Below are 24,031 nucleotides of genomic sequence, written 5' to 3' on the forward strand. Positions count from 1 at the left end.
ATTAAGTTTACTGTGAAATGCATTAACATCAGTCTTGAGTGGCTGCTGCTTTGGGTTCTTAGAGCATTGAAGAATTTTTTTTTTATGTTTACACAGCGGCAGATTCTAGAGAAGACAACGTCTGTATAGTTTCCCATGATCTCCTCATCCCTTCCTAGATGCGTATACTTTTCTCTCACCCCAAGTTTTTTCTTCTTTCTCCTAGTTAATCAGACTTGCTTTTCTTTATGGCCTGAAATAACCTTTGGAGCAGGCACTCAAAGAGGCAAACTTCCAACTGCCAGATAAATTCAAAGGGAAGAGTTTACTATGTCCGCAGCCTTACGCGTTTCGTGTCAAACACTACCATAAACAAATTGATAAATCTGGAGTTTAGGGTCTCCAAGTAGAAAGTGATTACTCACCACATATAGGAAGAGGCCCACGTGCACCGCCCTCAGCACGGGGAGCGGACAAACCGAAATAACCTTTGGAGCAGGCACTCCAAGAAGGCAAACTTCCACCAGGCAGATAAATTCAAAGTGAAGAGTTTATTGTGTTCACAGCCATACGCGTTTCATGTCAAACACTTAATCATAGGCTCTCTTTACAGAGCCATGCTTCAAGTATTTAAACAAAAATACACCAATTTAAAACATTGCACCAATTCGAGAAAAAAACCAAACAATCCAAAAACATTTGCACAGGTGCACCAATCACTATTCAGTTTAAATAGGAGAGGTTAAAGGTTACAACCAAGACTATTGGCTCCTAATTGGAGTCTAGGATTTTTTCTAATTGGTGCAATGTTTTGATTGGTGTATTTTTGTTTAAATTTGTGAAGCATGGCTCTGTAAAGAGAGCTGATGATTAAGTGTTTGACACGAAACGCGTAAGGCTGTGAACACAAACTCTTCACTTTGAATTTATCTGCCTGGTGGAAGTTTGCCTTCTTTGAGTGCCTGCTCCAAAGGTTATTTTGGTGTGTCTCCTCCCCGTGCTGAGGGCGGCGCACCTCTTCCTATATTTGGTGAGTAATCACTTTCTACTTGGAGACCAGATTTATCAATTTCTTTATGGCCTATCCAGTGTGCGTAGGATTGTTGTAGTTGCCCCCGTTGTTTAATCATTTTCCTAGCCATGTTTGGCTTCCCGTGCTGTAGAATTCTGGATTGAGGGTGGCTGCTTTATCATTTTTTCCATCAAAACGAGTGTCTGCTTGTATACCAGTGATGCTTATTCTGCCGTGATCGTTCTCCGAGGCTAATGCAGTAAAATTCAGCTGATCAGTTTATCTATGCATTGCTAGACTTTCAGTGACCCATGAAGAAACTGTTGCCTTTCTCATCCGTAATTTTGATGGTCGGCAAGTCGTACAGACGCTTTCATTAGGCGGTCGGTGTTCTCTTCGTTTTTTAAACCAAATCTTAGGAACCGGGTTCTTCAGGTTAGCGAAATTACATGTGATTTTATGTTTTTCTTTTTCTATATAAATCCCTTCTGTCCGTTTAGCAAGGCTTTGGAATAAGGTCTAGGCCCGTACATAGTCTAAGTCCATCTAGAGTTGACCACATTTCGCAGATATTCTGTGATCGAAGATGGGGAAACCCCTAGATCCATCACTATCCTCTCTCTACTGGACAGTCCAGCGCCTATTTACAAAGCACTGTTTTTTGCTGCCTGACAGTTGTAAAGGTTCCGAGAGCTCTAGCATAGAATATTTACCTCCAATACTTTTCGAGGCAATAATTTGCAAGACATTTTGTAAATATCTGTAAATTCTACTTTCTCTTCGATTATCTATTTCTGTAAAATTGTTTTCAGACTTTCTGCCGTGTATAGTAACATTTCTGTGCATGCCTAAAGTGACACAAACGTGTACCACTATTAACTATACCCGTGTAAAATAGCTATTTATTGTTTCTTTGGGGGGTTTTTTGTTTGAAATCTTTGGGGGGGGGGAAAAAAAAAAAGCTGGGCTTTCTGTTGAGATGTCATTGTGGGATTCACCTCCGAGCTGTCACGTGGGACTTGCACCGCTAGAAACCGACTGCATTAACTGTTAATCCAATACGTAGTAAATTCAGTAATTTTTTTAAAAAAATGTTAATCAGTATTGCAGTCCTATTTGGCAAGCAAAGGAGTTTAAAGAAAATTATTTTTTAGGGTTGGCATGAAAAGTCCTGCAAACACGAAGAATCTCTTGCCTTTTGAACTCTTTAATATATATATTAAAAAAAAAAAAAGCACAATTCCTCTGGGAAACAATTCTTTTTCTTCAGTATTTTTCATGCGGACAAACCAAAAACAAAAAAAGGCTAGATTTTTATATAAATATATTTTTTTCCATAGAAGTGTTCGTTTCCAAGGAGTCTGCCGAGAATCGTGTTTTTTTTTCGGAAGTGAAACTGGTGCTGTGCCTAGAGCAATACTGTGTGTCGGGGAGCACTGATTTGTAGGCCGACGAGATCTGTTCAGAACATTCTTCCCAATAATTGAATGCTTGCTGTGTTTGAGTGTAAAATATTTAATGATGATTGAGATGTAACCGCCAATACCTTTTTTTTAGTTCCAAGAAAGAAGGACCTGCTTAGGAACGAGGCCTGTACTGAGAAACGGGTCTGGTCTTGGGGCAATGGTGGAGACGCCGTAAATGATGGCTCTCCGCTGTTCATAAATATTTTTAAATATTCAATTCTTGTGTTAATTTTCTTTGGAGAAGCGATTTTTGGCTCTGCTTATTAATGGTGAAAGAAGGAAACCTCGTTCAATATTCATGTCCCTTCCGATGGAAAGTCATCATCTCCGAACTAAAACGAAACTTTTGTTAGAAAAGTATCCAGCAGTCGTCTTTAGTGAGTGAAGACCATGGCCTGGCACGGATGTCCAACCAACGAGCCTTAAGCTGCTAGCACGGCAGAGGGTATTTTTGTACGGCCGCTGATAGACTTCTGGTTGGACATCCCGGTGGATAGAATGGTCTTCTGCGTATGAGTTGATCCGCAGAGCATGCAAACATTACTGAAGAAATCCGAACGTTTGTACAACTAGGTGAACACTTGTGCAATGTCTCTTGTAGTCTTTATCTTTTCGGTGTTTTTGTCTCTTCTCTGTGTTCCGACATGGCAGTGAACCTGAACCATTTCACGTTTCTAGAAAACCAATCCAATGTAAGCCTAGAGTTTATGGGAATGTATTGCCCTTTTCATTCTAGAGGGCCGGCTATATATTGACCAAGCATATGTACAAGAAATCCTGAGAATTCTATTTTTTCTAAGACCTATAAATGAAACTTCGTTTAGACTGGTTTTGTTTAATTGAAAGATTATCTTTTTAAAAGAGTGGGGGGAGGGGGGAAATATCATGTATTGTTTGATAAACGGTCTGAATATTCCTCTTGTATATGACCAGTCCCTTTTTTTTCCAGATTCCGAATAAAGCTTACAACCCTGAGGAATATTGGTGGCAATCGCAAGGACCTTTAAGATTAAAGGCTCGATGTCACAGTTCATTGGTTTTAATATTTGTACATAAAACACTGATTATTTTTCTTTAACATTATTTTGTATTTTTGTTGTATTTTAATATCTGGTGTACAGTTCCAGCAATAAAAGACTGGAAAACATTTTCCTCCTGTGAGTAAATAAGACTTCTGAGTTTTTTTGTTTTTTCTCTCTATATTTGTATAATGGGCCCGAGCTTAAACCAAATCCCGTACAGATGGAGCTTACTGAGGGATTCAGCGGCAGTGCCTCAGTATTTGCACAGAAAGTCAGCTATACCATTAAAGTGGACCCGTCAAACAGACATAAAAATCTGTATAATAAAAGTCCCTCTTAAATTAAATATGAAATCCAATTTTTTTTTATTAAAGCATTCATAGCTGTTGTAAACTCATTTAAAAATATCAGCTGTCAATCAAATATTGCCTACAAAAGTTAAGTTATTTGGTCATAACAAAAAGCGTTTTGCATGGCGGAAGCAGAACACGGCATTCCAAGAAAAACACCTGCTGCCTACTGTCAAATTTGGTGGAGGTTCCATCATGCCGTGGGGCTGTATAGTTGTATAGTTCAGGGACTGGGGCCCTTGTTAAAGTCGAGGGTCAGATGAATTTAACCCAATATCAACAAATTCTTCAGATAATGTTCAAGCATCAGTCACAAAGTTGAAGTTACGCAGGGGTTGGATATTTCAACAAGACAATGACCCTAAACACACTTCGAAAGGCTTTGTGCTTAGGGAGAAGTACAATATTCTGGAATGGCCGTCACAGTCCCCCGACTTGAATATCATGGAAAATCTATGGGATAATTTGAAGCAGAATGTCCATGCTCTGTAGCCATCAAATTTAACTGAACTGGAGAGATTGGACGGATGGTCAAAAATACTGCCATACAGAATCCAGACACTCATCAAAGGCTATAGGAGGCGTCTAGAGGCTGTTACATTTGCAAAAGGAGCTCAACTAAGTATTGATGTAATATCTCTGTTGGGGTGCCCAGATTTATGCACCTGTCTAATTTTGTTATGATGCATATTGCATATTTTCTGTTAATCCAATAAACTTTATGTCACTGCTGAAATACTACTGTTTCCATAAGGCATGTTATATATTAAAAGGAAGTTGCTACTTTGAAATCTCAGCCAATGAAAAACAAAACTCCAAAGAATTAAGAGGGGTTCCCAAACTTTTTCATATGACAGTTGCTACAGAACTTGTGAAAATATATTTGTGGAAACCCTCTAGTTGTTTTCTATTTGATCTGCAACAGGAATGTCAGTAGTTTTAGCTTGGAGACAGGAGGAGGGGGAGGCACTGGCAGGAAGAGGCCCACAGATCTATATACTTGAGAAAATGTATATTGGCGAGCGGGACATCGTGGTCTAGGGTGTTCCTGAGATTTGAGGATACCTTCCAGATGGTTGTTGGCCATAAATACAATGAGATTTCTTTAGCCTTTTGAAAACATTTATTCCAGGTCTGAGGTCTTGTGCTCCAGAGTTTAGCCTCGACTCAAACCTTCCAATCTCTCTGTGTCAGATGCAGGATGAGGGTCCAATTTTGCACCAACGGCTTCTTTCCTTAGTTGGGATCAAGTACAAGCTACTGTTTTATTATTACAGAGAAATCGGAAATAATTATTTTAAATTTGGATTACTTGGATAAAATGGAGTCTATGGGAGATGACCATTCCGTAATTTGGAGCTTGCTGGATAACGCATCCTATACCTGTATATAAAATAAAGCATTTACTTCACCTTTAAAAGTTTGGTGAACTCCTGTGCTATTTGCGCTTACACTAGACTTACTGTGTGGTGTCTACAGTCCTCCCCTACCATTTAGTTAGAATTTATTTTATTGGGAACATCCCTTTGGAGCATGAGGATTAGACTTTACTCCATTGTTAAAAGGAGCAGCAACAGCTTGGTTAGAATATTGCTCTATGGCTCTTATTATAACTTCCCACGATAAGTCACGGCCATAAAAATATCCATTTAATACAAAGTACGCAAACAAAAAAAGCGTATATTGCCCTGCAATGAGAATATAATTCCGTGAAATAACTGCATGAATGCAGCTCCTGCCAAGGCAGATTTTTCCTACTGAACAATTGTGAAATAATTTGAGAAAAGTTCCTCTCCGCAGTCAATGTCTCTGAGAGCAATAAGAACGACACATCGCAGCGGCCTGCAACATAAAGAAAAGGAAGATTCAGCCAACACCAAGGGGCAGATTTATCAAGGGTCGAATTTCAAATTTGAAAAACTTTGAAATTCAAAAAGACCAACCAAAATGAAATCTAAGGTTTTTTTTTGGCTGATTATGTCCGTTTTCAATTGAATAGTTCCGAATCAAAGTAATAGCGCATTCGATTTCGATTCAAAGTTTTTCTAAAAAAAAAAAAAACTTTGATTTTTCAAAGTCCACAAATTGACTACAAATAGGTTCTAGGACAGGGATCCCCAACCTTTAGAACCTGTGAGCAACATTCAGAATTAAAAGGAGTTGGGGAGCAACACAAGGATGAAAAATGTTCCTGGAGTGCCAAATAAGTGCTGTGATTGGCCATTTAGTAGCCCCTATGTGGATTGTCAGCCTACATTGAAGCTCTGTTTGGCAGTACACCTGGTTTTTATACAACCAAAACTTGCCTCCAAGCCTGGAATTCAAAAATAAGCTCCTGCTTTGAGGCCACTGGAAGCAACATCCAAGGGGTTGGAGAGCAACATGTTGCTCACGAGCTACTGGTTGGGGATCACTGTTCTAGGAGGTCCCCCTAGTCGAAGTACACAAAAATTAGCTCGAAGTTCGAAAACGGCAATTGGGCAGGTTTTAGATGGCGAATGGTCGAAATCAAATTTTTAAAGAGACAGTACATGATAAATTTCGAATTTGGACTATTCCCGGGTCCAAGTACACAGAAATTCAAATTTTTTAAATTGCCCGCCAACTTAGTGCAAGAAGAAGGTTCTCTGTATATAGAACATAGAGTGGAAATGAAACAGCAGCATCACATGGGAGGGGACCAGGAGGGTGTGGAGAAGGCTCAAGAGAGAAAGTGTATGGGAAACCTCAGTGACCAGGAATTGGCCGAACACTTGTAATTCTTACATGGGGGTGACATAACTGTATTTCATTGGTGGAGTAAATAAACCAATCAGAAACAGTTAACTGAGTTGGAAATAGGGTTCTTTGCAGCCACTGTTTAATATTAAACTTTTCTATCCAAATATAAAGGGGTGGTTCACCTTCAAACAGATAGATCACCAGAAATATCGACTTTTTCCAATGATTTTCTATTTTCTATGTGTGACGGTTTTTCTAATATTGAAGTGTAAAGTGTCATTTCCCTCCTTCTGAAGCAGCTCTGGGAGAGGGGGGGTCACCGACCCTGTAAACTGTTCTAAATTGATACATTTAGTTGATACATTTCTTATCTTTGTCCCTGCTGAGCAGAATCTCTGGGTTTCATTACAGGCAGCTGTTAGAATTGATACAATAGTTGCTGATACTCCACAGATGCAGCTGAGAAATGTATCAACTAAATGTTGTGAAATTGTAACAGTTCAGAATCTGCACCTGAATTACTGAGCTGCCAGACTCAAACACCAGAGACACCAACATTCAACTTTAAACTTAGATTTTGGAAAAAACTTTAAAGTCTTTATTTCTGGGGAACAATCTAAAAATAACTGAATTGAGAAAAGTGTTTGGAAGGTGAACAACCCCTTTAAGGTGAATTGAGCACAAGTGTGTTGCTACAGTAACGGGCTCACTAGTGCTTCTTTGGGGTGTCAATAGGGTGACACTTCCTGACACACCCCAAATTAAGTTCTATTTATACTTTCTGTAGCAGGCTCCTCCCTGGATAAAACTACATGAAATGATTTGTCTGTAGCACCAGCCCCAACATCCAAACACAAAGCCGCTCTTATCTAGAGGAGTCAATCAGTCGCCTCTTTATAGATTTGCTCGGTCACTAGTCCTTCTTGACTGCACTGAAAATTCCTTTACTCCTGTTTTTACTGCTGCTGGCAGGTCACCGAGTACCAAAGTCCAGATTTCGTAACATATTTTTTAGGGATGCACCAAATCCAGAATTTGGTTCAGGATTCAGCCTTATTCAGCAGGATTTGATTCGGCCGAATCCTTCTGCCTGGCTGAACCGAATCCAAATTCTAATTAGGGGCGGGGAGGGAAATTGCGTGACTTTTTGTCACAAACCAAGGAAGTAAAAAATGTTTTCCCCTTCTCACCCCTAATTTGCATATGCAAATTCGGATTTGGTTCGGTATTTGGCCAAATCTTTAGTGAAGGATTCAGGGGTTTGGCCGAATCTAAAATAGTGGATTTGGTGCATCCCTAATATTACTACATGTTTTGGAGTGCTGATAGCTGTTGGTTCCACTTATATAATTAAAGGGGTTGTTCACGTTCCAAACACTTTTTTCAACACTTTTTTAGATTGTTCCCCGGAAATAAAGACTTTTTTCAATTGCTTTCCATTTTTTACGTTTTTTCCAAAATCTAAGTTTAAAGTTGAATGTTGGTGTCTCTGGTGTTTGAGTCTGGCAGCTCAGTAATTCAGGTGCAGATTCTGAACTGTTACAATTTTGCAACATTTAGTTGATACATTTCTCAGCAGCATCTCTGGAGTATTAGCAACTATTGTATCAATTCTAACAGCTGCCTGTAATGAAACCCACAGATTCTGCTCAGCAGGGACAAAGATAAGAAATGTATCAACTAAATGTATCCATTTAGAACAGTTTACAGGGTCGGCGACCCCCCCTCCCAGAGCTGCTTCAGAAGGAAATGACTCTTTACACTTCAATATTAGAAAAACCGTCACACATAGAAAATAGAAAGTCTTTGGAAAAGTCGTTATTTCTGGTGATCTATCTGAAACCAAATAGTTGTTTGAAGGTGAACCAACCTTTAAAACGGAAAAACAGCAACTGTTTAAAGGAACATTAACGCCAAAAGTGTTGTCCCATTGTATACTACAGAGCTTATCTGTTATCTGTTGTGTATCCTGAGCCTTTTCTTTAATGGCTGCCCCCATGGCTACAGATCAGCTTGTTTATATAAACTATAGTAGTGTTTCTGCAGCAAACACACCAGTTGTAAGAGTGCAGCTCAATTGGTACATTTTATTTTCATTACTTTAAAGGCAAAGTAAATCCCCCCCCCGTAATGTCCCCCCCCCTGCACAGTCTTACCCAGAATTCTGTCCCCTCTTGAATAATGACCGCACATGCAGAGTGAGCGCAGCGGAGCTCACGGGTGGCATCTTCTTCTCTTCGGTAATGTTCGTGAAGTGATCGGCGTAATGACGCATGCGCAATTGGAGCAATCTTTCGGTCCATTACAACTGCGAATGCGCCGAAAGAGAAGGAAATTGCAGAAGGGGAGGAGGAAGACACGAAGATTACCGAAGAGAAGAAGATGGCGCCCGTGAGCTCCGCTGTGCTCACTCGGCATGTGCAGTCACTATTTCAACAGGGCTCTCAACAGTTATCCTTTAATACACTTACATTTTTTGGTGTTACTGTTCCTTTAAGTGGAAATCTCTGTAGACAAACATGTTACTTGTGAGTCACTCGTTGGGATCACTTCTATGGATGATGCCTTAGCTAAGGAAGACAGTGTGGCATCTACTATTGTATCATTCCAGCGCAGACAAATGGCCTGAAGTTTTATTTTCCCTTTATTTAGTTACTGTTTTTGAGGAAAGCCGATGAAAGAAATATCCAAAGGTACCAAACCATAGAAAACAAATACTCACCCTTGTGAGTCGTGGGAATAATTGATATTTGGAAGATACTGCCTTAGCTCAACAGGGAAATATTCCGGCACATCAAATTCCTGATAACATACATTAGCTGCTCGTTCTGGAAATAGAAAAGCGAATTGTATGCGTTCAAATACAAGGCTGCAGGTATGTATTAAATTACTGCATGGAAATACCCACCCAATGTCCTGTTATTTATACTCAAAATGATTCCATAGTCTCTGACCCTTCAGCCATATTGGCACAATGTGCCCGAGTAAGCAGAGGCTCCATGCTCCCCTTTGAGATAGTGTCCTTCCTCTGAGACAAATTGACTTTAGATGGTTGGAAGTAGCAGATTATATTTGGAAAAAAGGTTGAACTAAATCCAACATGACCACAAAAGGCCCCTTTATATTTTCTCACTGCCAGTACAATAGATTCAGGAAAGAATTCTGCAGCTTTAAAGGAATAGTTCAGTGTGAAAATAAAAACTGTGTAAATAGATAGGCTGTGCAAAATAAAAAAAATTCTAATATAGTTAGTTAGCCAAAAATGTAATGTATAAAGGCTGGAGTGACTGGATGTCTAACATAATAGCCAGAACACTACTTCCTGCTTTTCAGCTCTCTAACTCTGAGTTAGTCAGTGACTTGAAGGGGGGCCACATGGGACATATCTGTTCAGTGAGTTTGTAATTGATCCTCAGTATTCAGCTCAGATTCAAAAGCAACAGATATGACCCATGTGGTCCCCCTCAAGTCTCTGATGACTCTCTGTTACTGCCTGGTAACCATTCAGTGGAAACCAAGAGAGCTGAAAAGCAGGAAGTAGTGTTCTGGCTATTATGTTACACATCCAGTCACTCCAGCCTTTATACATTACATTTTTGGCTGACTAACTATATTAGAAACATTTTTTATTTTGCACAGCCTATTTACCCAGTTTTTATTTTTACACTGAACAATTCCTTTAAGGGGCTGGGGAGGAGGACTGGCATACAGCAGGACTGCTCCTTTATTCTAATCTCAAGTATAGATTAAAGGAGAACTGAACCCTAAAAAGGAAGATGGCTAAAAATGTCATATTATATAGTGAAATTATTGCACCAGCCTAAAGTTTCAGCTTGTCAATAGCAGCAATGATCCAGGACTTCAAACTTGTCACAAGGGGTCACCATCTTGGAAAGTGTCTGTGACACTCACATGCTCAGTGGGCTCTGAGCAGCTGTTCAGAAGCTAAGCTTAGGGCTCGTCACTAATTATCCAGCAGAAAATGAGGTTGGTCTGTAATATAAGCTGATGCTACAGGGCTGATTATTAAATTCTGATGCCAATTGCACTGGTTTCTGTGCTGCCATGTAGTAATTATCTGTATTAATTACTAATCAGCCTTATATTGTGACATTTCTATTCTATGTGTACTGTATATTGTCGGTGGGTCCCTAAGCTTAGTAAGTGACAGCAGCACAGAGCATGTGCAGTGAATCAGCAGAAAAAAAGATGGGAAGCTACTGGGGCATCTTTACTGCTAAAGGGCTGTGGTTGCCTTGGGCTGGTATAGCCCATTTATAGCTGTGGGCACATGGGCTGAAGGACCCTGCTGGGCTCAGCCTGCAAAAAATACAAAGTGAATCCACTCTGTGTCCCTGCTCAATTGATTTGAATTCCATCTACCTGTGAGCGCACAGGTGAAAGGAGGCATCTCTGGGCTGACATCCGCTGTATGAGTATGCACACAGAATCAAAGGCAGTGGCACTAAGGTCCTCTGCACTCAACCCATTATCAATATATTAAGGACATTGAAACATTTTGTGCTTTAAGCTACTAAAAATGCCTTACCCTTTAAATAAAACATGGATTGGCCAGTCCTACACTCAACTTTCATCTGATTCATTAAGAATTCTATTGCTTCATTATACATTTTACACAGGGACTAGTTTTACCTGCAACTTACTTGCTGCTTTCAAAGTAAAACTCCCAAACTTGGCTGCCCTTTTATTAGACACCAGTGGGATCACCTGACTATAGTTGGAGAGGGTGGGAGCTACAACATGGAGCTGGTCACTGCTCCTGTATAATCTATAGATTTGGGATGACTGACGTAGTTGGCCAGCTTAAATATATTGCAATATATGGACAAACAATCCCTGTTTTGTTTAAAGGGTAAGGCATTTTTCAGTAGCAGTATGCACAAAATGTCTCTGTCTTAAATATATTGATAATGGGTTGAGTGCAGAGGAATCTTGTATTTGACTATATGTATTTTGTGGTCACAGCCTCATTGCACCCCCGCCTAATGGTTTTAAAAATGAGTGGTGAGCACAACTTTCCCTTGTTTGGCACTAAGGCACTGTTATGGTAAAGCTGATTCTATGGCAGATAGCACTCATTTTATTTCAAAAGAAAAGAGGTTGGATTGTAAGATTCACATTCAAGAGCATGGATGTGTATATTGTGGTTCTCATTGCTCTTTCTGAACTAGAACTCCCACTGCCCCTGAATGTTATTAATAACATGCCACTTAAAAAATGTGGTTAAGTTACCCTTGCAAGGCCCTACAAAGCAGAGAGCTGTTTAGTGAGGAGCCAAGTAGAACTAATCCCCCAATGACACCCTTTCAATTGTGATTACCATTTGAACAGTTATTGACATACTGCCCAACAGCCAATGGGTTCTGTGGGAAAGCACTCAGCCATGAAGCATCACACATTTTCAAAGGTCCAAGCTGATCCCTTCCACTGCATGACCTGAAACGCAAAGGAAAAGTGTAATATCAGGGAGAGAGAAAGGCAATAAAGGGCTGTGAGGGGTGGGGGAGATATATTCTATATATATATATATATATATATATATATATATATATATATATATATATATATATATATATATATATATATATCAAACAAGGGAAAGTTGTGCTCACCACTATTTTTTAAAACCATTAGGCGGGGGTGCAATGAGGCTGTGACCACAAAATACATATAGTCAAATACAAGAGTCCTCTGCACTCAACCCATTATCAATATATTTAAGACAGAGACATTTTGTGCATACTGCTACTGAAAAATGCCTTACCCTTTAAAAAAAACAGGGATTGTTTGTCCATATATTGCAATATATTTAAGCTGGCCAACTACGTCAAAGTCATCCCATATCTGGCCAGTCCTACGCTTAATTTTCATCTGATTCATTAAGAATTCTATTGCTTAATTATACATTTTACACAGGGACTAGGTTTTACCTGCAACTTACTCGCTGCTTTCAAAGTAAAACTCCCAAACTTGGCTGCCCTTTTATTAGACACCAGTGGGATCACCTGACTATAGCTGGGAGGGGTGGGAGCTACAACATGGAGCTGGTCACTGTTCCTGTATAACTATAACAAACAAGGGATATATATATATATATATACACACACACACACACACACAGACAATGTGCCCTTCTGTAACCACATGAAATGTACAAGGCACCTGCAACTCGGGGGAAATCTCTGCAACTTCAGAAATATAGGGAATTTCTCATACAGAAGTAGCCATTGTGTAGATATACTGCAGAATACCTCCATTACATGAAGCATCAGTTCAGTGTAGTCATGAGAGACCACTGCTGTTACTATCTATCACTATTGTAGTGTTACAGTAAGGGGAATGGCATAATGTTACTGGGGCTGCTGCCAAAAAAACATGGCTGGTAATATAAAAGTCCAGGCATAGATATAAATTATATCTTGAGGCTCTCCTGTTGTTCCTGAACCAGAACCACTCAACTTTGCCAGTTCATAGTACAAACCTATCACCACCTTTCAATTGTGACGTAGCACTGGAACAGTTCCTGGCATACTGCCCTATATCCAATGGCACAGACTCTGAGGAAGAAGAAAATACATCCAAGTCTTTAAACTTTAAAGGAGAACTAAAGCCTGTACCAGCCCAAAGCAACCACAGCCTTTTAGCAGTAAAGATCTGTGTCTCCAAAGATGCCCCAGTAGCTCCCCATCTTCTTTTCTGCTGATTCACTGCACATGCTCTGTGCTGCTGTCACTTACTGAGCTTAGGGTCCCACTCACAACATACAGTACACATAGAATAGAAATGTCACAATATAAGACTGATTAGTAATTAATACAGATAATTACTACATGGCAGCACAGAGACCAGTGCAACTAGCATTAGAATTTAATAATCAGCCCTGTAGCATCAGCTTATATTACAGACCAACCTCATTTTCTGCTGGATAATTAGTGACGAGCCCTAAGCTTAGCTTCTCAACAGCTGCTCAGAGCCCACTGAGCATGTGAGTGTCACAGACACTTTCCAAGATGGCGACCCCCTGTGACAAGTTTGAAGTCCTGGATCATTTGCTGCTATTGACAAGTTGAAACTTTAGGCTGGTGCAATAAGTTCAGTATATAAAATATGGCATTTTAAGCCACATTTATCTTTAGAGTTTAGTTCTCCTTTAAAAAGATATATTATACTATACAAGTGCTGGTATTCCCCTATACTAAGTATATTGCTGCAGTAAAACTATGGATATAGGGGTCCATAAAGAAACCAAATATGATTAAATGGTACATAAATGTAGATATTAAAATAAGAACAGAAGGCCTGCAGGATTGTTCTCACTATTCCTTAAGTTTATGTACAAACCGAACATATTTAAGTGCTCGTAGAAACAGTGACATCCCACCTAAACGTATTCTATGGAATTCCATGCAGACCACTAGAGGGCAGCAGAAACAGTTATTACCTGACCCCCTGCTGCTCACTTATGAAACAGAACATCTGACAGTATAACAATTTCAGTTATCAGGAGAGACTGAAAGCAAAGTGTTTCTCTCTATCTGACAGTCAGTATTGGGCCCCTATGAAGATATAGTGCAAAGCTCTCCCAAAGCTGCCTCCTGTGGGTCGGGAGCAGAGACTTGTCTCAGCAGGGGCAGGATGATGGGGTGCTAGCTTGTAGCATGTAGGGAGTCAAACTTGCTCGGACAAGCACTCCAAGTTTAGCTTTTTTTTTTAGTTTAGAGCCCAGTGTCAGATTGGCCCACCAGCATTCCAGAAAAATTCCCAGCGGGTCCCCCTACTCGATCAACCATTTGACTTGGCTGTGCCTATAGCATGGATATTCACAATTTCTATGAGAGAACGAAGAGAAATGGAGAGAAGGACAGATAATAGCGTGTATGGAAAAGCAATAAAAAGAAAAAAGCAAGTGAGAGTGAAGCAATGGAGAAATAGTGTAAGACAAAGGAAAACTCTAACAAGGGAATCCCTCAGAATTATTTCAGCGACAGCCCATAGGAATAGTAGAATACAGTGTTTAAAGGAAAACTTAACACTTTTGTATTCACCAAAATTATTCATCTAATGTAAATATTACAAGACAATACATGTATAATCCTGGTACATGGGCTTCTTTAGATCCTCCACTGTTCCCTTGACATTCCTCGGGGTGCACCTTAAAGGAACAGTAACACCAAAAAATGAAAGTGTTTTAAAGTAATGAAAATATCATGTAGTGTTGCCCCGTACTGGTAAAACGGATGTGTTTGCTTCAGAAAACACTACCATTGTTTATATAAATAAGCTGCTGTGTAGCAATGGCGAAAATTGAAAAAAGTCTATATGTCACAGGATAAATAGTGGATAACAGATAACACCATTATGTTCTACAGAGCTTATCTGCTGTGTAACTTGTGCCTTTTCTCCTTTGAATGGCTGACCCCATTGCTACACAGCAGCTTATTAATATAAACAATAGTAGAGTTTCTGAAGCAAACACAGCAGTTTTACTAGTGCAGGGCAACACTGCATTATATTTGTATTACTTTAACTTTCATTTTTTGATGTTACTGTTCCTTTAAAGGCCGGTTTATTGTCCTCCTAGATACCCCGGTAGCTCAGTCTATATGTCAAGCAGGGGCAGTTATCTCCTAAATGACGCTGGATGGAAAAGTATTTGCAACTCTACACCAGGCCCTGACAATGTGTAGATTCTGTCAAATGTCAGAAGGGCTGCTGTAAGATGTCATACACTCATTGTGGTAATGTACAGAACCAAAATTAGAAAAGAGTTGTCTCTGTCAAAATATTTATGGACTTAACTGTATAGTGGGTAGTTTGGGCCCCTGTGTACTTGAAATGCCAAAGCCAATTTTGAAATCCAGTCCAGGCCTGTTGTTGCCCTAAACGAGTGGAAAATTTAAAAAAGATGGTCTTGTTGTGTATAGAACCTCATACAGTAATCCATCCGTTTGGCCACAGGCTGGTTGGTATATAGGTGACTAAAAACAACCACATTCTCACCTGGCAGATATGTCTATTAGATTAATAGCTCCAATCTGTAGTTTTACTCGTTCAAGCTCAGTCGGTGCTGTAACAACAAAAGGCCTTACAACTGGTGCTCATACCTGTACACAGACTTTGAGATTCCTTTATCATTGCCGTCTATAAAAATACCATCGATACACCTGAAAACAAATGGATTTCCTATTGACTGGAAGAAGATGGGTTCGTACTGCTGATAGACGGTGCCTAGGGAGAAAAAAAGTCTGGATTTAATGTTACATGGATTCTGAGATGTTCATGTTAGAAAACAAATCAAGTTTTCTACTGCACTTCATAATTAAGCCACTGCAGGGCACTGTTCCAACACAGTCTTTCTGATGAGGTTGACCCATTAAAGGTCACTAAAGGTCATTAAAGATCACCTTTAAGTTTCAGTTCGCCTTTAAGTTTTCAATTGACATTTCTTTTTGTAGTTTTTGAATTATTTAGTTTCTTCTTCTGACTCTTTCCAGCTTTCAAATGGGGGTCACTGACCCCATCTGAAAACAAATGCTCTATAAGGCTACAGATTTATTGTTATTGCTACTTTTTATTACTCATCTTTCTAGCCAGGCCCTCTCTTATTCATATTTATTCCAATCAATGCCTGGTTGCTAGGGTTATTTGGACCATAGCAACCATATTGCTGAAATTGCAAACTGGAGAGCTGCTAAATAACTAAAAAAAACACAAATAATGATGAACCTCTTTAAAGCTCCCAGCATAACTACAGTATGTGAACAAGATGTAAGAGTGCAGCAAAATGTTTGTTAAGTTCACTTACCAATTCCATAAAAGATAAAGCCCAAAGGCCATTTAGGTGAGAATTAGGGAGAATGGGCATTAGAACTGCTAGATACACCTGACAGTAAAGATTGACATAGTAACGGTTGAGATTTTTGGTGATTATGTATTTGATGTTCTAGATATTCTTAACTATGGCTGAATTACTAATACACAGACACTTTCCTATATCTTACCCATTTCATGAGTTAAAGGGAGCTTGAGCAGAGGTGGGAGATTGGCCAATGGGCGCAGAGTTCCCCTTGAAGATCCATGCTTTATGTGTAAATTCTTACACACACTTGTATCCACACTCGATGAGTTTTAACAAGAAGGAAAGGCTAAGTAAGCTTTATCAGAAAGGTCTCTATAAATACACCAGTAAACCCTCAAAATAATGCTGCTCGGAGTCCTCTGTCAAAAGAAACACAGAATTTCTTTCCTTTACACATGGAATTCTGTATCAGACTTCCTGTTTTCAGCTTAAACCTCCAGGGCTAGGGCTTGAGCATGCTCAGTTTGCTCCTCTCCCACTCCCTCATCCCCTCTCTGCTGTAATCTGAGCCCAGAGCTATGAGTGAGCAGGGAGATACTCAGGCAGGAAGTGATGTCACAGCAAGCTAATATGGCAGCTGCTATCCTAAACAAATTAATACAGTGTCTAGAGCGGTTTACTCAGCTATGGAAAAGCATTCTAAAGAATAAATATAGTGTTATAGCTTGCACTATTGTGGCTAATCTATTGGCTATAAAGTGCTTCAGTAGCTCTCCTTTTTTCTTTAATGAAGAGAATAATATGCTAGTACCGGGGTACATGGATACGACTGCTCCTTTCTGCACGTGGCCTTTGGAAACAAATACTCCAATTCCAGCAGAATCTAAATAACTCGGGGCACGATCAATGCAGAATCCGAGAGTGCTGTGTAGTATTTCCCCGGCCTCCAGTGTCACGTGACTCTCACTTCTGTTTTTAGACTGATGATCATGGGTGAACCGAGGCCTGTATATGGATTTAGTTGCTTCAGGCAGCATACGAAGCAGTTCATTCTGACTCGGTAGATTTTGTAGGAAGATGGCCCGGAATAGCTTCACTAGTGCCGTGTGCACTTCTGTGTCTGGAACTAGTTTGTCACAGTGGCTGTCTTGTACATATCGCATGGTCCTGTGGAGATAAAAGGGACACACTAACAAGGGAACCCCACAGAATTATTTTAGCAATAGCTAACCCCCCTAATAATAACAAAGTACATTGTTTAAAGGACAACTGAGCACTTTTGTACTCTCAAAATTATTCATCTAATGTAAATATTACAAGACAATAATCCTGGTGCATGGGCTTCTCTCAGTCCTAACAAATAATATACAGATCTATTTGTGGGGTATACTATTCAACAAGAACTCAACTGTTCCCTTGACACCCATTGGGGTGCATCTTGAAGACCAGTTAGGCTGAGACTTGCTGAGAAAGTTTATTTAATCTCCTAAATACCCCAGTAGCTCAGTCTAAATGTCAAATAGAGGCGGTTATTTCCTAACTGCCCTTGGTTGGAAAAGTATTTGCAGCTCTAGATCAGGCCCAGAGCAGCAATCTGTAGATTCTGGCAAATATCAGAAGAGTTATGTACGGTGCCACAGACAGGTTTCAGAAATTAGACCCACACAGCACCTCTGTGTACAGGTATGGGATCCATTAACCAGAAACCAGTTTCGAATTACGGGAAGGCCATTTCTCATAGACTCAATTTAAATCAACTAATTCTAATTTTTATCAAATATTCCCCATTTCTCTGTAATAATAAAACAGTACCTTGTACTTGATCCCAACTAAGATATAATTTATCCTTACTGAAGGTGAAAACCAGCCTATTGAGTTTATTTAATGTTTACATGATTTTCAAGGTATGAAGATCCAAATTGCTGAAAGATCAGTTATTCTGAAAAAAACCCAAGCATTCTGGATAACAGGTCCCATACCTATCCTAATGTCAGGGCCAATTATGAATCTCTGGCCCTAGATATTTTTGCAGCTATGGCAGGATATGGCTGTACCCTTATTATATGACAAATGGGAACATATGGGATTATTTCATGCTCTTTTTCCTTGCAGCCTTAAGGACAGGTGACTGAAATTTACCCCTTTGCTTGTCACTTGGCAATGCTGAAATATTAGACTGACAGGTGAGAGACTCCATGCTTGCAGGCAATATCCAAACGAGTCAACTGGGAGCAGGGTCGGACTGGGGGGTCCGGGGCCCACCGGGACTGGTGTCCAGGGCCCCCCTCTGGCCCCCGCTACCTACTTGTTAGGCGAATCCTTGCTCGGCGCCCAGGCGGCGCATCGCGCATGCGCAAACGGAAACGGCGCGCATGCGCAAACGGCGCTGCTATGCGCCGAAATTTTTTTTATTATTTTTTTAAAAACTGTTTGGGAGAGGGGGACTGGCCCAGCGGGGCCCACTAGGGTCGGGGCCCACCGGGTATTTTCCCGGTATCCCGCCGGGCCAGTCCGACACTGACTGGGAGTGTTTTGCCCTCTGGGGCAGCAGCAGAGGCACCACCACTTTGGCATAAGAGCAACACAATCGCATAAAATTGTTTTGTTGCTTTTTTTTGTTGTTTAATCATCAGATTAAGGTGGCATAGATGTTAAAATTTTTAAAAAGAGCTTTTTGTTATCATAGGACCTGAAACGATTGTTTAAAGGAGAAGGAAAGGTTAAAACTAAATAAGCCTTATCAGAAAGCTCCACCTAAATATACCAGTAAACCCTCAAAGTAATGCTGCTCTGAGTCCCCTGTCAAAAGAAACACTGCATTTATTTCCCCTATATTGTGTACACATGAGCTTCTGTATCAGACTTCCTGCCTTCAGCTTAAACCTCCTTGCCCCAGGCATGAGCATGCTCAGTTTGCTCCTCACCCCCCCCCCTCTTTTCTGCTGTAATCTGAGCCCAGAGCTATAAGTGAGCAGGAAGAGACTCAGACAGGAAGTGGTGTCACATCATGCTAATATGGCAGCTGCTATCCTACACAAACAGAGAGCTTCTAGAGCTTTTTACTCTGGTATGGTAAAACATTCTACAGAATAAATATAGCATTCTATCTTGCACTATTGCAACTAATCTATTGGCAATAAAATGCCTTCATAGCTTTCCTTCTCCTTTAAATGTACGCTTTGTCCATCAACAAAAAAGACCATTTCAAGCGATGTCGTCTAGTTGAAGATAGAAAGCTTTGGGTAGCCGTCTGCTTGGCCCTGTAAACAATTGGACAGTGGATAAATTTCACTGTGACAGATGGAAATTTTCTAACCTGACCAATCGATTTTCTGACTGATCGTTCAGTGCCCACTGACCTCATGATAATTTGACGGATTTATCAGATTGGTAGAAGAATCTGAACGTCTATGGGCACCTTTAATGTCAGGCCCAATAGGGTTGCCACCTTTTGAAAAAAAAATACTGGCCTTCCTATAGATTTAGCTTTTTTCCTTATTAATTACATTGGGATCAACCATCATTTTTACCGGCCAGGCCAATAAAATACCAACCATTTAGCAACTCTAGGGCCCAAGCAGATTTACAAGACCACCACAGAGCCACTACTTCTGTCTTCACCAATGTGAAATTAAAAAAAACCTAAAAATGATGCAGGACTAGAAAAAGTGTCCCTTCCAGTTACTGAAGCATCAATACCCAGGTTGTGTCAGTGGCATAAACAGATAACATGGTGATGTGATGAGTGAGGAGCCCACAGACTGTTCTCCCTGGCTTTACACTGATGGGCTCATTTAATAAAAGCAACAAAAGTCTGTAACCAACAGCAACCACTTGGGCTATAAGTTTACTGCGCCTGCGCGCTACATGCCAATAAAATCCCACCGACTCCATCTGGGAAAGAGCTGCTGTCCCTCACTATTACTTTTTAGCTTCCCATTGCCCTGGCTAGTGTGGCTGTGAGGATGGCAGGAGTTTCGAACCCCACGGGCACAGTAAAAGGTTCCCACCTGCGGTTCCGAGACAGGTTTAGCGCCACCCAGGGAACGAAGCGATGTCTGTAGGATTTCCATTTGCAAATCAGGGATTGAAGCAGCGACCTCCACTGCCGCATGTCCTATATGTGACACCGTGGGCGGGGAGCGATGACGTATACAAGCGCCAGAGAAAGGCATATGAAGCCCAGAGGGGGCGGAGTAAGAGGGAATTGGGAGTGATAGAGGAGAGCGGGGAAAGGGTTGTAACTAGGGTTATCACATCCAGTCCCAACTAAATATGTGGAAAGTTTGTGTTGGAGGACAGTGGAGTTGGGTAGAGGACATAGTTTGGCGGGCTCCTACCTCCATGGTGCTCTTGAGATAACTCTTACTGTAATGAGCTGGGCGTGGAGATGTTGGCAGTACATTATATAGTGAATAAAGTTCCCTCTCAGAGCCGAAACGTTAGTTTTTTTGTGATCTAATAAAACACTGAAAACCTTTTGTAAGACCTGCGAGTGCAAGCTTCATCCTTCGTTTTTTATTTATATGTATATATGCACATGGATATGGAAAGTTTGCTCGGAAAGAAGAGGTGGAGAAGTGTTATATACATGAAGAATGTAGAGGCATTAGAGAAGGTTATAGAGAAAAGGAGAGAAGAGGAAAATAGGGGAAACAGAAGAGAAAATGTATGTATTGAGCAGCAGCAGATTAAAGGAGAACTAAACCCCCCTCCATAGCCAAAAGCCCCCACTAGCCCCCCTCCCTTGCTAACAGTATCACACCAGAACAAGTGTCCCCTCTAGCAGCACCTACACACACATACACAACAGCACGGGGGCGCCATGTCCATCAGCCTCAGCATCTTCTTTAAATCAGTGCCGACACTTCGGGGCAGATTTATTAAGGGTTAAAGTGAAAATTTGAATTTTGAAATTCGAGTTTTAATTAAAATGTTGAGATTTTTCATTCTCTGGCCCTTTAAGAACTCAAATTCGACTATTTGCCACCTTAAACCTGCCGAATTTCTGTATAAGGCTAGGACTACATGCCGACTTTGATGCGATCCAACGCTGGGCAACTAAACGCACATGTCATGTCGCGTCGGATCACCGTTGCAACACTATCCAACCAAGGGGGTTGGTGAGCAATATCTTGCTCCTGAGCCACTGGTTGGGGATCACTGATGTAGAAAGTGATATTCTGAGTAGCAATAAAAATAAATATGTAGCCTTACAGAGCATTTGTTTTTAGATGGGGTCAGTGACCCCTATTTGAAAGCTGAAAGAGTCAGAGGAAGAAGGCAAATAATTCAAAAACTATAAAAAAGAAAAAATGAAGACCAGTTGAAAAGTTGCTTAGAATTAGACATTCTATAACATACTAAACGTTAACTCAAAGGTGAACCACCCCTTGTTTGTACTTTGTAACTCTCTGAACTGCTCATACTGACTGTGTGTGCCATTGTATTGGTAGTCGTCGAAATAACTCCAAATCCCACAATGCTTTGCATGTTCACAAATGTATGTACTGCAATGTGAGAAGTAGAGTCAAAAGGCAGCCATCTGCATCATTGTTTCAATCCCATTAGTTGTCTGAACCAGCAGTGCAGATAAATAGCAAATACATTTACAAATGACTTTAACGTGATACATTTATATAAGGAACTTGCTTAGAATTACACCTGCTTTCATAATGCAATATAAGATATATCATTTTGAGTTTTTTTAATGGTCAAAACTGTCAAATTAGACTAGGGATTTCTTCAAATTCGATTAGAGTTTTTTTTAAAAATTCTAATAAAATTTTTGAGATTTATCACACTCTGGCCCTTTAGGAACTCAAATTCGACTATTCGCCACCTAAAACCTGTCAAATTCCAGTTTTAGTCAATGGGCAACGTCCTGGGATCAATTTGGAGTTGTTTGCAGCCTTCCTGACATTCAAGTTTTTTTTAAGATTCAAATTCGATTCGAGTTTTCGAGTTGATCCTTTTCACCCGAGTTTAACAAATTAGATTCTTTTTTAAAATAATTTGCGATTGGTCGAATTGGAGTTCATGGGAGTTTGAGTTTTTAAAAACTTACATGAATTCGAAATTCGAACTTTGATAAATGTGCCTCTAATAGGAAGCACCCCTGAGGGCAAATAGCCAGTGGCAGGGGAGGTCTGCAGAGGGGGAGTCCTGCAGGGGACCTGCGACGCTGCATGTGAAATCATCTGCATTTTTTTTGTATGTTGCAGATGGCCTGTGATTTCTGCTGGGGGGAAAGGGGCCCCTGTAATTACACCACTCTATGCAGCCCATGGCACTACTGTGAGCAGCTTGATAAAACTTGGGGAGCAAAGTGTAGACCCAAGATCACTGCACTTGGGAAACTCTCAAAGTTAACAGCTCTCGAAGGCAGAATTGCAATAACATTTTAGTGCCATTACCCAACGGACAGACTACTTGGGGGGGAGAGAATTGGTCATAAAAGAAGTAAAATACTCTCGATACTCAGATGAGAAGACTGTAAAGTTAACCCTGTTTGATGTATACAAATGTCTAACCACTGCTTTCTCACTTTTGTACTGAGCAAATAAAACTGTTTTTTTTTTTTTTTTTTTTTTTTAAAAACAAACAGCAGTAAAATAAATGTAATTTTTAATAATTATGCTCAAGGTACACCACATACTGTACCCGCCTTCATCGGCACCACTTCCCAAGATTTGAATACTTTTAGGTAATAATCATGCTAATTGGAGTGCACTAAATAAAAATAACTTCAACCTTTGGCTCAACAATTCCATGTTTCTGATGTAGGGGACTGGTAGTTTCCCCTTTTATTATTTAGTCCCCTAAAGTTTGGCCACTGAGGGGCTCTTGTGAGTGAGTGGTGAGTTGTCTTCTGTTGTCCAGTGAGGGAACCAGTGTGTAGGCCTTAGGGGCTAGATCGGTCGGTCTACTTGGGTTCCACTCGGAGAAGAGAAAGGGAGAGAATCTTAAACTAATTAATTTGCTTCCCCTTAAAGGAACAGTAACACCAAAAAATTAAAGTGTTTAAATAATGAAAATATAATGTAGTGTTGCCCTGCACTGGTAAAACTGATGTGTTTGCTTCAGAAACACTACTATAGTTTATATAAACAAGCTGCTGTGTAGCAATGCGGAAACAGAAAAAAGACTATATGCCACAGGTTAAATAGCGGAGCATCTTGAACTTCCACCAAACCAGGAAACATCATGTTGCAATGTCACGCACAGAGAGCGTATGTACGGGGTCGCTAATTGTGTGCATGTGTGCTTTGAATTTTACACAGGGTGTGCGCTGTGTAGCTTCCTAGAGCAGGGAAATCGGTTAGTGTTCGGTTACTTACAAAGGCAGGTAAGTATTCTTCAGCGGCATCGGCCGATATGCTAGGGATATATGCAGCGCCTACATTTGTGAGCAACTTTTTTCAAGAATGAACACACAGAGTAAAATTAGAACCAAATTATCTGATGAGCACCTTGAGAATTCACTGAGAATTGCAACTACTTCCATTCAACCAGATACCCTCTTTTCTTTTACAATAAAATAAATCAAAAGCTAGCGTTAGTGTTTGTGTGTATTTCGAGTGTGGCCCCAGAACATTTTTCTTCTTCCAATGTGGCCCAGGGAAGCCAAAAGGTTGGACACCTCTGCTCTACAGAGCTTA

The 24,031-nt window shown here is 40.4% G+C and overlaps 1 protein-coding gene across 2 annotated transcripts; it reads right to left on the reverse strand.

Annotated features, from left to right (window-relative positions):
• Positions 1-5,156: 5,156 nt before the first annotated feature.
• Positions 5,157-20,570, reverse strand: setd9.L (SET domain containing 9 L homeolog). Of its 2 annotated transcripts, none has more exons than XM_018266051.2 (6): positions 20,381-20,570; positions 17,182-17,537; positions 15,676-15,799; positions 11,892-12,007; positions 9,273-9,378; positions 5,157-5,671 (listed from the first exon to the last, which is right to left on the reverse strand). In XM_018266051.2, exons 1-6 carry the CDS (start codon positions 20,482-20,484, stop codon positions 5,584-5,586), a joined length of 894 nt encoding a protein of 297 aa, XP_018121540.1. In that variant the 5' UTR covers positions 20,485-20,570; the 3' UTR covers positions 5,157-5,583. The 2 variants fall into 2 exon arrangements, with proteins under 2 accessions (XP_018121540.1, XP_041425230.1); XM_041569296.1 differs by lacking the exon at positions 20,381-20,570 and adding an exon at positions 19,925-20,317.
• Between the last annotated feature and the right edge of the window lie 3,461 nt (positions 20,571-24,031).

Source organism: Xenopus laevis, chromosome 1L, assembly GCF_017654675.1.
Source record: "Xenopus laevis strain J_2021 chromosome 1L, Xenopus_laevis_v10.1, whole genome shotgun sequence".
Taxonomy (NCBI): domain Eukaryota; kingdom Metazoa; phylum Chordata; class Amphibia; order Anura; family Pipidae; genus Xenopus; species Xenopus laevis.

Bases quoted from the DNA above. Each gene is read 5' to 3' on its own strand.
- setd9.L (XM_018266051.2), bottom strand. From the start codon at position 20,484: ATGCGGCAGTGGAGGTCGCTGCTTCAATCCCTGATTTGCAAATGGAAA. The intron at 12,008-15,675 runs GTATGAGCACCA...TTTGCGTTTCAG, and splicing joins ATCTCAAAGTCTGTGTACAG to GTCATGCAGTGGAAGGGATC. The intron at 9,379-11,891 runs GTAATCACAATT...TTCTATTTCCAG, and splicing joins TGTCAATAACTGTTCAAATG to AACGAGCAGCTAATGTATGT.